General features: G+C 41.2%; 2 protein-coding genes across 6 annotated transcripts in view; both read right to left on the bottom strand.

Annotated features, from left to right (window-relative positions):
• Positions 1-1,810: 1,810 nt before the first annotated feature.
• LOC110533886 (fibroblast growth factor receptor homolog 1) lies at positions 1,811-9,186 on the bottom strand. Of its 3 annotated transcripts, none has more exons than XM_036990287.1 (13): positions 8,607-9,186; positions 8,338-8,477; positions 8,144-8,240; positions 6,206-6,464; positions 5,967-6,105; positions 5,748-5,846; positions 3,257-3,417; positions 2,999-3,136; positions 2,796-2,907; positions 2,605-2,704; positions 2,388-2,487; positions 2,146-2,244; positions 1,811-1,867 (listed from the first exon to the last, which is right to left on the bottom strand). In XM_036990287.1, the coding sequence occupies exons 2-12, from the start codon at positions 8,468-8,470 to the stop codon at positions 2,176-2,178; spliced, it is 1,407 nt and encodes a 468-aa protein (XP_036846182.1). In that variant the 5' UTR covers positions 8,471-8,477; positions 8,607-9,186; the 3' UTR covers positions 1,811-1,867; positions 2,146-2,175. The 3 variants fall into 3 exon arrangements, with proteins under 3 accessions (XP_036846182.1, XP_036846180.1, XP_036846181.1); XM_036990285.1 differs by having other exon boundaries at positions 8,338-8,470; XM_036990286.1 differs by having other exon boundaries at positions 1,813-1,870; positions 8,338-8,470.
• Positions 9,187-9,322: 136 nt separating this feature from the next.
• LOC110533885 (ubiquitin carboxyl-terminal hydrolase 32) overlaps positions 9,323-15,978 on the bottom strand; it is a 28,881-nt gene continuing 22,225 nt past the window's right edge. The window contains exons 24-34 of one of the 3 annotated variants that reach the window (XM_036990284.1): positions 15,813-15,964; positions 15,585-15,708; positions 15,053-15,258; positions 14,762-14,946; positions 14,558-14,644; positions 14,346-14,466; positions 12,556-12,747; positions 12,107-12,326; positions 11,618-12,003; positions 11,400-11,492; positions 9,323-11,259 (exon numbers count right to left, since the gene is read on the bottom strand). In XM_036990284.1, coding sequence (XP_036846179.1) covers positions 11,086-11,259; positions 11,400-11,492; positions 11,618-12,003; positions 12,107-12,326; positions 12,556-12,747; positions 14,346-14,466; positions 14,558-14,644; positions 14,762-14,946; positions 15,053-15,258; positions 15,585-15,708; positions 15,813-15,964 — 1,940 coding nt within the window. In that variant the 3' untranslated portion in view covers positions 9,323-11,085. Of the gene's footprint in view, positions 11,260-11,399; positions 11,493-11,617; positions 12,004-12,106; positions 12,351-12,555; positions 12,748-14,345; positions 14,467-14,557; positions 14,645-14,761; positions 14,947-15,052; positions 15,259-15,584; positions 15,709-15,812; positions 15,965-15,978 lie in introns of all 3 variants that reach the window. The other 2 variants (XM_036990283.1, XM_021618463.2) reach the window with 2 other exon arrangements.

Genomic DNA, 15,978 nt, shown 5'->3' with positions numbered 1-15,978 from the left:
TAGCCAGCTAGCTAAACTAACTGCGGGCTAACTAGGCGGAGCATTGCATCATGGGAGACTAAATGCACCCTAGGAATCGTAGTATGCTGCAGAGGGCAATGCAGAAGCTTAAAAATCACAAAAACAAGAAATCGTGCAGTAAGACTAACAAAAAAAGGGCAACAAATGTTTAGCAAATCTTACAGCAGTGATAATAACAGCATAATAACTGGTTATAGAGTGGCAGAATTGCCTACTAACAAATTTAGTTTGGTAATTGTTATACCATATGGTAAACTGTAAACGCAAACAGAAAGAACAACAACTTAGTGTAATTGATTTGACATTCATTTATTATTTCACCCTGCCAGCACTATAACCAGCACCAGTTGTTGACAGTGAACATAATGTCCCTCCCGGGAACATGCTACTTCAAGTACAGCCCACAGAGAGTAACTAGAAAAGTACTAGTGACCCTTACTTAAAAAGATTGCAGTCTCAGTGCAGTTTAACAGCAGTTCAACTGCAGTACACTGCAGTTATTCTGAAATTACTACGTCCAAAATACCACAGTCGACTGCAGTTGCTGCACTTTTACTGCAATTTCACAATCTTTTTTTTGTAACCAGAAAATGTGCTTAAAGATGCACTATGCAGAAATCGCTCTGCCATCTACTGGTTGCTAAAATTATAAGTTTGCCTAATTGAATTTTATGTGACAAAACAAACAAGTTTAGTTTAGAGAATCATTGTACCATCTGAATCGCTGTGAAATATCTTTTCCATAACCCAAAATATTGTATTTTCAACTGTTTGAAACTGGTGGACAAGACCAAAAATAAAAGACACAAAAACTAAAGTAAAAAATGGGGAGCATAGAAATAGCTCACAAAGAACAGATCTACCGCTTCTTAGACATATCATTCTTAGACTTGCTCTCAAATAGAATGACAGATCTATAACTCACATTTCTATGTGATTTTTTGTTGGGTTACCCCAAAAAGGTACGTATTGCAGCTTTAAGTACATGTTACTTGTAGAGCGTTACCACCCACTGTTGACAAAGATAGGCATGGGACTGGGTCTCTAGACTGTCAAGCAGTGTTTGTGGTGTCTTTTTTCAAGAACTTAGCTGGCTAACTAGCTACTCCCCTTTATTTCAAATCCATAAATCTTAGTAGGCCTAACCCGAATTCTTGCATGAACCCCTGGACAAAACCCTGAGTCCTGGGCTATGCTACATATAAATTGATTTAAATAAAGTCTAAATCACTAACAATTGTAGCCTATTTAATGACATGTACAACTTGTCTAACACACACAATGAAAATGTTGCATTGGAACCACATCCTGTGCACCAGTTAGGTACTGTATCACGTGAATAATGTTCTTATTATTTGTACCTGAGGGGATCTGTAGGCCTTTTAGGATGCATTATTCTATATTGTTTCATTGTAGTAGACCTACAGTATGTCATACCAGTGGTGGAAAAAGTACCCAATTGTCATACTTGAGTAAAAGTAAAGATACCTTAAAAGAAAATGACTCAAGTAAATGTGAAAGTCACCCAGTAAAATACTACTTGAGTAAAAGTCTAAAACTATTTGATTTTAAATCTACTTAAGTATCAAAAGTAAATGTAGTTGCTAATATATACTTAACTATCAAAAGTAAAAGTATAAATCATTTAAAATGTTTTATATTAAGCAAACCAGACAACACAATTTTCTTGTTTTTAAAATTTGTGGATAGCCATGGGCACACTCCAACACTCAGACATCATTTCAAAACAAAGTATTTGTGTTTAGTGAGTCTGCCAGATCAGAGGCAGTAGGGATGCCCAGGGATGTTCTCTTGATAAGTCCGTGAATTAGACCATTTTCCTGTCCTGCTAAGCATTAAACATGTAATGAATACTTTTGGGTTACAGGGAAAATGTAAGGAGTAAAAATTACATTATTTTCTTTAGGAATGTTGTGGAATTAAAGTAAAAGTTGTCAAAAATATAAATAGTAAAGTACAGATACCCCAAAAAACTACTTAAGTAGCACTTAAGGTATTTTTACTTAAGTACTTTACACCACTGCCTACTATCCTAAGTAAAGGAAAAAAATGATTTTGCAAACATGCACATCCAAACATGTTATGCTACTTGAAGTAACTTACACATATTTAGTCCCCGTGAAGGAGAGTGGGCTAGATTTGACCTTGGTCGCCAAATTCAATATTGGCCATTGGGACTCCGTTGTCCACTTTGACGTAATCCTGCAGTGCAGACAATATACAAACACAAGGAACTGCATGAAAAGGTCAAATGTTGCATGCCCAGATAGCCTCTTAAATCATTTGAATCCACAGAGAAGGATATGAGATGCAGAAGGAAGTCTAGCGGAAGAAGCCACACGTACTTCATCATCCTCCAGGATGTTCTCGAGGTCTCTGACTATGTCGTTGAAGGAGGGCCTTTGGGTGTTTGGCTCCAGCCAACAGTCCCTAATCGTCTGCAGTCTAGAAGTAAAGGGGTCAATTTACTAGCACACCAGTATCATGCAAATAGACAAAAGCAGTTGATATTCCTGGAAATATTACATGTACAAATGAACCAGAAAGGGGACCATTTCTCACATCTCTGGCCTACATGTCTCTGGGACTGAGTTCCTTTGTCCAGAGCAAACATAGCGCACCACCAACTCTGGAGCCTCCAGGTTAGGATATGGTAAGGTCCCTAAGATTAAGATGAATCATTAATGACTCATTATTAAAACATTAGTGAATAGATTTCATTCAGTTAATCTCAGGTGCTCTTTCCATCTTACCAAATGTTTGCATCTCCCACAGCACAATGCCAAAGGCCCAGACATCCCCTTTGAAGCTGTAGTAGTTGTTTCTGAAGTACTCTGGGGGATACCAACGCAGGGGCACACTTTGCTGTGAAGCGAAGCACAAAGAACAGCCAAGTTAGAGATAGCTTTATGCTCTCGTCACAATGTCTGGGGGACTTCAGTACAGTCCTCCTCACCATGTGGTCCACTTTGCAGCTGCTGCGATGGCTCCTTTTGTGAGTCAGGTCTTGGGCCAGTCCAAACTCTGCCAGCTTCACCTCTCTGGGAAAATGGTTCACCATAATGTTCCTCAGGGCTAGGTCACAGTGGACCACCTGGAGTATGAACAATTGTGGAACAGATCTGATGGGGTCAAATATGTATGTGTGGTGACCACAGGAAAAATATTGAATATATGACATTGTTGATGGATTTTTAAAATTATTTTAATGTACCATTTTAGAGCACAGGTGTCTCATGGCATGGGCAATGTGATATGCTGCTGTGGTGAAGAAATGTTGCAGTTGACTGTCCCTGCTCAGTTGGTCTTGATTCACTTGAAGGAAACTGCGCAGTGTCCCACTGCTCACCGACTCTAGGATCAGCATGTAAGGAGCTGGAGTAAAGGGAAATAAAACACACACAAAACCACCTTTCCACTTTTTGCCATGGGACAAGATGCAGAAACAATCAATGCTAAATAAACGATACTGAACAAAAATATAAATGCAACATGCAACAATTTCTAAGATTTTACTGAGTTGCAGTTCACATAGTGCCTTGCAAAAGTATTCATTCATCCCCCTTGGCGTTTTTACTATTTTGTTGCTTTACAACCTGTAATTTAAATGTTTTTTATTTGTATTTCATGTAATGGACCTACACAAAATAGTCCAAATTGGTGAAAGGAAAAAAGTTACATGTTTAAAAAAAATTGGAAAAACATGTGAAGCCCCTAAATAAGATCTGGTGCAACCAATTACCTTCAGAAGTCACATAATTAGTTAAATAAGGTCCACCCGTGTGCAATCTAAGTGTCACACGATCTGTCACATGATCTCAGTCAATATACACCTGTTCTGAAAGGCCCCAGAGTCTGCAACACCACTAAGCAAGGGGCACCACCAAGCAAGCGGCACCATGAAGAGCAAGGAGCTCGCCAAACAGGTCAGAGCCAAAGTTGTGGAGAAGTAGAGATCAGGGTTGAGTTATAAAAAATTGAAAACTTTGAGCATCCCATGGAGCACCATTAAATCCATTATAAAAAATGTAAAGAATATGGCACCACAACAAACCTGCCACCCACCAACACTCACAGACCAGGCAAGGAGGGCATTAATCAGAGAGGAAACAAAGAGACCAAAAATAACCCTGAAGGAGCTGCAAAGCTCCACTGCAGAGATTGGTGTATCTGTCCATAGGACCACTTTAAGCCGTACACTCCACAGGGCTGGGCTTTATGGAAGAGTGGCCAGAACAAAAAGCCATTGCTTAAAGAAAAAAATAAGCAAACACGTTTGGTGTTCGCCAAAAGGCATGTGGGAGACTCCCCAAACATATGGAAGAAGGTACTCTGTTCCGATTAGACTAAAATTGAGCTTTTTGGCCATCAAGGAAACCGCTGTCTGGCGAAACTTATCACCCCGAGAACACCATCCCCACAGTGAAGCATGGTGGTGGCAGCTTCATGCTGTGGGGATGTTTTTCATCGGCAGGGACTGGGAAACTGGTCAGAATTGAAGGAATGATGGATGGTGTTAAATACAGGGAAATTCTTGAGGGCAACCTGTTTCAGTCTTCCAGAGATTTGAGACTGGGACGGAGGTTCACATTCCAGCAGGACAGTGACCCAAAGCATACTACTAAAGCAACACTAGAGGTGTTTTAAGGGGAAACATTTACATGTCTTGGAATGGCCTAGTCAAAGCCCAGACCTCAATCCAATTGAGAATCTGTGGTATGACTTAAAGATTGCTGTACACCAGCGGAACCCATCCAACTTGAACAAGCTGGGGCAGTTTTGCCTTGAAGAATGGGCAAAACTCCCAGTGGATAGATGTGCCAAGCTTATAGACATGCCCCAAGAGACTTGCAGCTGTAATTTCTGTAAAAGGTGGCTCTACAAAGTATTGACTTTGGGAGGGGGGTGAATAGTTATGCACGCTCAAGTTTTCAGTTTTTATTGTCTAATTTCTTGTTTGTTTCAAAGTGGTAGCCATGTTTTCTAAATCAAATGATACACATTTTACAATTCCAGGTTGTAAGGCAACAAAATAGGAAAAATGCTAAGGGGGTGAATACTTTCGCAAGCCACTGTATGTTATATGGATGTCACATGACTGGGAACACAGATATGCATCTGTTGGTCACAGACACCTTTAAAAAATGGGCCTCACAAAGGTTTCAGATCTCGTCATTGTATTTCTGTGCATTCAAATTGCCATCGATAAAATGCAATTGTGTTCATTGTCCATAGCTTATTCCTGCCCATACAATAACACCACCACCATGGGTAACTCTGTTCACACTGTTAATATCAGCAAACCGCTCACCCACACAATGCCATTCAAGTGGTCTGCGGTTTTTAGGTCAGTTGTACATAATGCCAAATTCTCAAAAACAACGTTGGAAGCGGCTTAAGGTAGAAAAATGAACATTACATTCTCTGGCAACAGCTCTGGTGGACATTTCTGCAGTCAGCATGACAATTGCACGCTCCCTCAAAACTTGAGACATCTGTGGCATTGTGCTGTGTGATAAAACTGCACATTTTAGAGAGGCCATTTATTGTCCCCATTTATTGTCCCCATTTGTGCCCAACATTTGAGAGAAATACGTTTTTTGTGCGTACGGAAGATGTCTAGGATCTTTTATTTCAGCTCATGAAACATGGGACCAACACTTTATACGTTTATATTTTTGCTGAGTGTAGTATGTGACTCTTACCCTGTGTGATGTTCCAGTCTAGCAGCTGCAGCACGTTCTTGTGGACACCCAGCTTCCTCATGATGCTCACCTCTCTGGCTACTCTCCTGTGAGTAGCCCCTACAGATGGTGAGGGTTGGAGGGCATTACTCTGTGATTGATATTATTGTAATGATTAAAGTGTATTGTCTCTTTGATTGATGATGAATGTGTTAGTGAGCTTGATGGATGTGTCCTAACCCTCTTTGATAATCTTGCAGGTGACAATGAAGTGGCCCTTGCAGGTGCCACGTATCACCTTAGCCTTGTAGTACACCCCTTCCCTCCCTGCTTTGATGATATACTGTAGACCTAGCCCAGAGGTGTTGAAGCAGGAAACCTGGGAAATTAAGTCCACACTGTTACACCATTTCACAGCTAAATTCAAATATGAGAATGTTTTTTTTTACACCGTTGCTTTTTCTACACAGTAAGTTTACAGTTTGCCGTGGTCTCCAGAGAGACCTAGAAGCAGACTTGGTTGTCTGCCTTTCAAGGGGAGTGGTTAAGTTGGTGTCCTGTGACTCCTGTCCCAGAGTGACAGAGACAAGCTCTCGTGTGGGATGGCTTCTTGTCTCATGCCCCAAACACTTCCTCAAGGTTAGGGGACTTCTAGATGGGGGGTTAGATGGAGGAGCTCTGCCCGATAGACCCTCAACACCCTGCAGGTCTCGAATGGTGTGAATCAAAGTGCGATACCTGGAAAGGATATGAAGCATGTTAGTAGTATTATACACTAGTAGTATAATACACTACCAGTCAGTTATACACTACTCGTTCCAGGGTTTTTCTTTATTTTTACTATTTTCTACATTGTAGAATAATAGTGAAGACCACAAAACTATGAAATAACACATGGAATCATATAGTAACCAAAAAAGTTTACTTTTTCGGGATCGATGTTCTGTCCAATGTAGGCTAATGCGCTTAGCATGAGGTTGTAAGTAACAAGACAATTTCCCAGGACATAGATAGACATATCTGATATGGGCAGGAAACTTAAATTATTGTTAATCTAAATGCACTGTCCAATATACAGTAGCTATTACTGTGAAAGAATACCATGCTATTGTTGGAGGAGAGTGCACAATTTTGAACATGAAAAGTTGTTAATAAACAAATTAGGCACATTTTGGCAGTCTTGATACAAAATTTCAAACAGATATAGAATGGTTAATTGGATCAGTCTAAAACTTTGCACATACACTGCTGCTATCTGGTGGACAAAACCTAATTGCACCTGGGCTGGAATAATACATTATGACCTTTCTCTTGCATTTCAAAGATGATGGTACAAAGAAATACAAAATAACTATTTTTGTCTTTGTATTATCTTTTACCAGATCTATTATGTTATATTCTCCTACATTCCTTTCACATTTCCACACACTTCAAAGTGTTTCCTTTCAAATGGTACCAAGAATATGCATATCCTTGCTTCAGGGCCTGAGCTACAGGCAGTTATAGTTGGGTATGTCATTTTAGGCGAAAATACATTTAGGTTAAACAAATCAAAATATATTTTATATTTGAGATTCTTCAAAGTAGCCACCCTTTACCTTGATGACAGCTTTGCACACTCTTGGCATTCTCTCAACCAGGTTCATGAGGTAGTCACATGGAATGCATTTCAATTAACAGGTGTGCTTTGTTAAAAGTTCATTTGTGGAATTTCTTTCCTTTTTAATGTGCTTGAGCCAATCAGTTGTGTTGTGACAAGGTAGGGGTGGTATACAGAAGATAGCCCTATTTGGTAAAATACCAAGTCCATATTATGGCAAGAACAGCTCAAATAAGCAAAGAGAAACAACAGTCCATCATTACTTTAAGACATGAAGGTCAGTCAATTAGGAACATTTCAAGAAGGAGAGTGATAAAGTGTTGCATCAGATGACCGGACCCAACCCAATTGAGTTGGTTTGGGATGAGTTGGACCACAGTGAAGGAAAAGCAGTCAACAAGTGCTCAGCATATGTGGGAACTCCAAGACTGTTGGAAAAGCATTCCAGGTGATGCTGGTTAAGAGAATGCCAAGAGTGTGCAAAGCTATCATCAAGGCAAAGGGTGGCTACTTTGAAGAATCTAAAATACAAAATATTGATTGACTTGTTTAACACTTTTTTGGTTACATGATTCCATATGTGTAATTTCATAGTTTTGATGTCTTAACTATTATTCTACAATGTAGAAAATAATAACAAATTAAGAAAAACCCTGGAATGAGTAGGTGTGTCCAAACTTTTTACTCGTACTGTATGTTATCAACTGTATTTGGTGTAGTAAGGTTGCATCCAGTATGGAACAGTCACATCTACTACCGATACTGTATTTAGGAAAGGTACAAATGTTTGATATCTTTACAAGTGGTGTAAGCTTACTTCCTCGTCCACAGAATTGCCATTAAAATGACAATGGTGACAGTAAACCCAGAAATACCGATTAGAATGTAGAACATCCCGTTTAATCTGCTACCTCCTGAGAAAATACACATTCACCAGTTACATCAGAGCTTGAGAAACTGTCAACAACAGTAAGCTTTCCATCTCACATTACATATGATTACACGACTCACCTACTACAGGATCTGAGAATTTATAACCAAGATCATTTGTTATATTTGAGTTCCTGATGAGGGAAGTATCTGTGTGATTACTTGTTGCATTCCAATATGACATTTCTCTGTTGAGTGTGTATGTTGCCTTCATCTGAGGACTCAAGAGCAAAAATATGAAATGGTATGAAACAATTACATTGAAAGGGTTCTAAAGTAGGCAAAGAGCTATGACTTTTCCCCCCAGAGTTATACACATTTAAATTGTATGGAGAAAGAGTACACCTCACCCACAGTGCCCAAGCTGGTAAGATATTCAAGCAACTTCTGTCCAAATTCATGTGAAATATTTTCTATTGCAACCACTGAGATGACCACTTCTGTTCGTTCTTCACCTCACTTTGTTATGTGGCTTCCTGTCGTCCCTCACTCACAGGAAGGAGCGGCTTTGTCATCAGTATCACTATGTCTCGCTGGATAAATTAAGCTTTCCAAGTCATTCTATATTCATGTACTCGTATGAGTTTTTGGGTGACAACGGCAGCTGGTTAACATTTTACAACTGGCCACTAATCATTTCAAATGAAACATGACCATATTGGACCAACGGTTATCAAGGGAAGTGTGTGTCAGATAGTGTTATGGGTGGTAGGCATTTTCATGCTGTGTTCTGATGCGCAAAGCTTACTTTCACCAACAGTAAAAAGGTTTGAACATAGATTGACAAAGCCCACACACAGTTCTAGGTTGTAAGGGAGGTGGAGGTGACATGGCCTCTTTGTGGTTTCCTATGTTTTCAGAAATAGTACTAAAATATATTTTCACCTGACAGTTATTTGAGCTGTGCTTGTCGAAAGTATGTGGCCCTGAGAATGTTGTCTAGCTTTACCTAGGCTGCTGGACATTGTTATTAAGTTATGACCAATATAGAAATGTACATTCCATCCAATTGCTCATGTTAACCATCCTAATAAGACTGTACATGAAAAGGGACACAAAAGCTGTGTATTTTATTGGCTGCCTGCTTTAATAGTTAGATAAACTAATCACTCCATATACAAGACAGATCTTTGCAGTTCATATTCCAATACATCCTTTTTCCAAAAGTATTTATGTACAGTACATGTTCATTTTTTCCACAAGGGTCAGTGCAAAGTAAATTTAGACTATAAACATTTTAGAAAAAGTACATTAAATTAAGAATAAATCAAAAAGAAAACATTACAACTAAATAGACAAAAATAAAAAATAAACATTCAGTAGTAATCGCTGTATCAAGGTTTTCAGAGGGACAATACTGAAAATGACCACTGCAGCAGTTAGCTAAGGTTAAAAAAAATGTAAAAATCAAAGACATCAGAATGCTTACCGTACTACCATCATACGTCAGGTAGAGTGGGTAGGGTTCTGTCCAGATGTTATAATCAGTAATTGATTAACCAAATAAAAGCATACACCTCAACAAGCCTTTAAAGACAGAGCAGAAAAGAGAGCTGTGGATTGTAACAGATATAGCTCAGGGCTTAAACAGTTAGATTTTTGTGTCTTCATATGATTAGATGAATTGAACTCCTTGTGACAATGTTTCACATAGTGCATGTCAACATAGCTACAATAAATACATGTTTTCCGAGGCGCGTAGGGGAAAAGCTATCTATTCACTTGTCGCATAACGGTAGGGTGCAACGACTCAAAACTAAGAAATGTCCCTCTGCCTAAATCAAATACATCATACCTATGGCATTCAGAAAGATGCAACATTAGCCACAACTTATGCTCTTTGAAGTTGTGATCTCATTACTTGCATAAATAATTGTGTTAACTTGGGCACAATAATAAAGTATGTCATGGCCTACTGGTAGCTACTATAATGAAAGTCAACTGTTGATGTGATAACATCACAATGTTGTCATGGCACAGACTGATATGTTGTTGGAATGGACCTGCACACAGATTGGGACAAGCAGACGCTACAGGAAGATTGTGTCAGATAGGTAAGGGGTTCTGAGGCTTTGTTCTTAGCAGACCTGGCGTGATGAACATCAAAGACAGAGATACATTGCAATGCAAATACATGAATGTAGTTCAGCAACACTGAATTTAATCCAGGCCTATCGGTCTGGAGTCCGACTCCTTTACATTTGAAGAAGACAAAAAAGGGTATTTTCTAAAGAGACATTTTAGAATTGTGACTATGGATTTGACTACTGTCCAAAGCAGGGTATGATGAGGTAGTGAACACTTGCTACTACTGCAATCATTTTTTGTAGATTTCAATGGGGGGGGGGGGGGGGGGGGGGGGGTTCAGTTACATTTCACTAGATCAATTGTATTATAACATCTTTAACTACAGAGAATACCAATCAAATGTGTCTAGTGTCTACACATATTGCCACTGGCATTGGTTTACAAACAAACAAACAAACACACACACACACACTTGTCACATCTGGCCTAGGACCAGCACCATGGGCCTAAGCATGGTCACCCTCCGACAAGGTGTTGATGCTGAAACAAACCAATACACAGCCCTTCCTTTTGTTTGACATCGCTAGCGCAAAATAACTTGAGTACCATTGCTTGAAAAAAATGTCTATCCACTAAGAAGAGGTGGTGTAAAAATGGTTTGTGGTCCACTTCTAACCACCAGGGATGATTTCTAAGGTTCAGCTCATCTCAACCTGAGAGATTTCAGATTCAAATAGTAAGGTGGTTTTCTAGCACAAGCATGTCGATGAACCAGCAGCACATTGACACATCAACAGTTAATTACTGAAGAACACAGTACTTCTTATAATCAGACTCAAAGTCCTCGTCCATGCTAGTTGTGTCGGCCATCTTTTTGCCGTCAGTTTTGGGCATGAACAGAGAATAATCCACTCCCTGCTGCTCGTAGAACAGGATATAGGCAGAGTCTGCATCAATCTCCTCTGACCTCAACTCCTGAACACAGAAAACACAGTGCAGCTTGGTTTATACTTGTGAACTTCAAATTGCTGCGTTATAGATGACAAATGGACAATGCATCACATACCAGAGATTGAAATGCTGTGTTTGGAATACAAACTCATGACTTCACTTACCTTACAGCTACTGTCGTTGTAACAGTACCACTTTTCATTTGGGTTTTTGGCATATGTCACATAGTGGCCTCCTCCGAGGATCCCTGAATGGCACTGCAGACACAAAAGTGATTGGTGGTTAAGAGGATATTTCAGGTGGTAGATTGTCACTTTGCACTCCTGTGTCTTCAGGTTATAAGAGCAATATTCTTAGAGAAAAACTAATATTTAATACTTACTGAAATTGCATACAAGTTGTACATGGGGTCTATGCAGATTTTGTCTCTTTGGTCCTGGGAGGCCTCCAGATCTATGCTGTCCTCGGTGTAGCCATTGCTCTCCAGCTCAGACACAGACGTTGTGTTGTCACAGTCCCTAGCCGTGTCCTCTCCAGAGGTAGAGTCGCTGAGGCCCTCTCCCCTGCTCCCCATCCCGCTGGCCTCGAGCTCCATGGGGCTCTCCCTGCCACTGTCCAGACTCTCTTTACTGAGGGATAGCTGGTACCTGCTTTCCAGGGGCAACACCCGTCCACGGCCCTGCCTCCTGCCCTCACTCTGTGGGCTGCAGTTGGGGCTGACATCTCTGCTGAGGGGAGTGCTGGCCATCCTCCCTGAGCACAGAGACTCTGAAAATAGAACATACATTCATAGATGAACACCAGCCTGTCTAAAGGAATAAGTGGGATGTGACAGCTACATCTGAAACCCCAGTCAAGACTCTTTACAAACCTTTCCCATTGTTGAGAGTTGGGGTGGGGTTACAGACAGTGTCTCCACCCCCAGATTTTGGTACTCCTCCCTCTGTGTCGTGTAGCTCCTCCCCTAGCCCGTCCCTCCAGCTCTGTTGGCTTTGGTCTGCATCTCTCGGAGTCAGAAAAGCACTGGGATCAAATGTCTCCCTGGGAAACCTCACAATCTTCTGGGATTTGATCCACCGCCCATTCATAAACTGGAAACGTTTTAAATGAATAATCTGTCATTCAAATGGGCAGAATAAAAGCGTTTTAGAGTGGGTGATGTCCTGTGCAGTCTTGCAAATCAGACATGGCATTCAAACTGTTGGACTAGGGGTTTCTTTCTTTCTCTTTGCATAGGTTTCAACTGTTGCCTATATACACTAAGATTAATAGGGAGAGGACTGGGGAGTTAATGCAGAGGGAATGAGCTGTATATCTGACCAGGATGGGCGGCAGCCTCCACAGGTCCAGTTTCTTGGTGGCCAGGCGGTGGGTCTTGCACTTGGAGCAGTAGTAGAGCTCATCCTCTCCCAGCTCTTCCTCACTGGTAAAGGCCTGCAGACAGCTGTCCAGACTGATGGGCTCTGCCTGGGCCCTGCGACTCTGTTCCACACTGGGGTGCTCCTCCACGATCTATAGGACACACTCATTACTTAGTCAATGTCGTTGTTCCATTAGATATGGAATAAATTAGGCATGTGCATCTTTCCTTTTCAGGACGATTCGATGAATGATCTCTCAATACAGAAACGTTAAGTTTCAGTTTGAACTGATTTGGTTTGATTAGAGGAACGAATCGATGCGACACATTAACATTGGTTGCATAAACACATTCAGTAAAATCTGCTGCTGATGGGCCTCTCTGAGCTGACATCTGTCTGTGTCTGTGTGTATATATACATTTTTGCACATAAAAAGTGTTAGAGCTAGTAATGTATCAATATTGATCTTACATTTTCTATGACATAACCAATTAATTTATAGCACAACTTTGGATTTCACCTCTGTCTCATAATCGAATGGTTTAGACTGTTTGGAAGTTGACAGACTCGGAGTGAACTTCTCTTCTCCCACTTCGACTATGCGGGTAGCAAAAGTGATTGCTGTCCTCGTTATGAAATTAATCAACTTTACCCTGAATATCTAAAAATTACAATACATTTATTTTTATTCAACCTTTATTTAACTAGGCAAGCCAGTTAAGAACAAATTCTTATTTACAATGACGGCCTACCCCGGCCAAACCTGGACGACGTTGGGCCAATTGCGCACCACCATATGGGACTCCCCAATACATACTGATTGTTTCAAGCAAAACTACCAAAACTACTGCTGATGGTGAACCTGAACAACTGAAATAAAATCTAATGTCCCGATCAGCATCTAGCCTACCTATAGCCAGATGAGCATAGTCTCCCTGGCAGTAGCTTAGGCTACTTTTACTCCGGGAAAAACCATTTTCAACAGCGCATTTGATAAGAATAACCTATCAAATTACATTGGTTGTCGCTCAACTCATAAAGCTTAATATTGCGCAAGCCATTTTACAAACATATAAATGCTGAAGGTGACGAGCAGATGTGCCAGATCAGGAATAGGTCTTCCTCTTGTTGGTCTACGAGTGAAGCTGGGTACAGTGCGCAGTTTGACTAGCCTACTGTTATTGCCTGGGGTTGTTCTGCATGCAAAATGACTTGTAGATCAATGACTTAACACAGTTACATGCTTAGTTCAATACTGAAGGAGAGAGGACGCATCGGTTGTCACAAAAGATTAAGTATTTTCAGAAGGTAAGAAAAATAAAATGTTATTTGACCTGCGATTTGTAACATTTGAATAGATTTTCTGACCGATGCATGCTACATTGGATCAGTTTGTGATCCTGTGGACCGATGCACTCATATCTTAAACACTTGGACCGGGGACTGATGCATATTGGTGAATCAGGTAGCCTAGCGGTTAGAGTTGGACTAGTAACTGGAAGGTTGCAAGATCGAATCCCCGAGGTGACAAGGTAAAAATCTGTCATTCTGCCCCTGAACAAGGCAGTTAACCCACTGTTCCCCTGTAGGCCGTCATTGAAAATAAGAATTTATTTTTAACTGACTTGACAAGTTAAATAAAGGTAAACATTTTTATTTAAATAATCATTACATCCCTAGAATAAATATATTGATATGACCTCTAGGGTCTCACTGCTGTGTTTATCCCCAGCCTCATGTCTCTCTTACCCTCTCCTGAGAGGTCTGGTAACGGAGGTGTAGAGCAGTGGGGTCCCAGTCCACAGCCATGAAGGCATTCCCCACAGCAGCCCTGTCATCGTTACACTCCACTGTGCAGCCTCTGCAGAACCTGTGGGGGACACCAACAGAGGGTATCAATTAATACCTTCTCCATCCTCAACCGTATTGTGATATGTTGTACTGTGAGGGCAGACAATTACCTGTACCACGGACACCAGGCGCAGGAGTTGCCATCTCTCTGCACCACGCGCAGAGTGAAGGGATACTGGTAGCCCATGCTGTCATCACTGTGTTCACAACAAACAAAAACACACAGTACAATATCACACACCTGTGCCATTAGGATAAGACTGAGCACTGCAAGCCACCTGACAGAACACACAGAGTGGTCTGGAGAGACTGACCAGTCCTGGGCGTGGTTGCTGGCCTCCTGAGGGGGTAAGGGACTAGCCAAGCGGGACACCTGGGTCCAAACAGCGTCATACAGGTCCCTGGTCCTGGTGTGGACTGTACACGGCACGATCAATGGCATCCCAAACAGACTGGGTCGGTTTTTCTGACTGGACAGGAAATATAACTCTGCCCGCATCTACAAAACAAACAAAAACAGTTTAGAAGTGAGCATTACATAGACTGACTAATCTTGATGCATTGATAATCTTGTCTCCATCTTTAGCCCATCCTGCAGTTCTCACCATCTTCCTATGGATGGCGATGATGTACCCAGCAAAGGTGCTGTCCAGAGGGGGCATCACGTAGCCGTTGGGGAGACCATTGGCATGGCTGCCCTCTGTGACACAGGGCACTACAGTGCTGGGCATGCCCTTGGGGATCATTCCTAGTTTCAGAGAGTTAATCTCAGTTACCTTGGCAGCATTCCCATTTGCTAGCGCTGGAGCTTCTGGAGATGACATGAAGAACAAACAGCTTGTCAAGTTGTCAGTGAAGACTTAAATAAGACATAACAGCAGTGTTGACAGCTACTGTGATGGTCATTTAGCTTTGTTATATTGTTCAGTGTCAAAGTAGCTACCTTTCCATCAGTTATCTAAAAACATGTGCATTTCTTGAAATTATTAAATGTTCTTGGTTGCTACTATGCATTTTCATCACTTCGCACTGATTGCTTTTAAAAAGAGCCTTATATGACAAAGGCTTTGATTGAATAACTTTTCAAAAAAGTGCCTTGAAAAGAGAAGAACAAACTGATAAACCAAATCGGTATACCATCACCATCTGTTTGCGTGGGGGAGGACACCACAGATGTGGATACGCCTGACACCGGGATCTCAAACGCACACAGAAAGCCGCTCACCGCCCGACGCACTTTCTGGTTGTCCAGTGGGAAATTCTAAAAATTGGGTAGACAGACTTTCACTAGTCTATGTGCATATGAACAGAGTGATGGTTGGATGGACAGTGATGAGGACAGATGATGGCTGGTGATAGCTCTACCTTGATGTTAGAGGCATGGACTTCAGCCAGGAGGATCTGCTCAGGGTTAAGGCAGCAGAGTTCACTCAGGAGTCTCTTCAGGCCTGTGTACTTCTCATCCGCATTGAGCCGGAGCCCATACCGCACTGGGCATGACCCTTCCAGCTTAATGACTGGACAGAGGAAA

This window comes from Oncorhynchus mykiss, chromosome 10 (assembly GCF_013265735.2).
Source record: "Oncorhynchus mykiss isolate Arlee chromosome 10, USDA_OmykA_1.1, whole genome shotgun sequence".
NCBI lineage: Eukaryota > Metazoa > Chordata > Actinopteri > Salmoniformes > Salmonidae > Oncorhynchus > Oncorhynchus mykiss.
The sequence above is the reverse complement of the archived record's forward strand: the minus strand, read 5'-3'. Positions and strand labels throughout refer to the sequence as shown.

Excerpts from the sequence above, each read along its gene's own strand:
- LOC110533886 (XM_036990285.1), bottom strand. The coding sequence starts at position 8,657 with ATGAATTTGGACAGAAGTTGCTTGAATATCTTACCAGCTTGGGCACTG. Across the intron at positions 5,847-5,966 it reads CTGCAAGATTATCAAAGAGG|GGGCTACTCACAGGAGAGTA; the intron begins GTTAGGACACAT and ends CACCATCTGTAG. Across the intron at positions 3,418-5,747 it reads AGACTGGAACATCACACAGG|CTCCTTACATGCTGATCCTA; the intron begins GTAAGAGTCACA and ends CCTTTACTCCAG.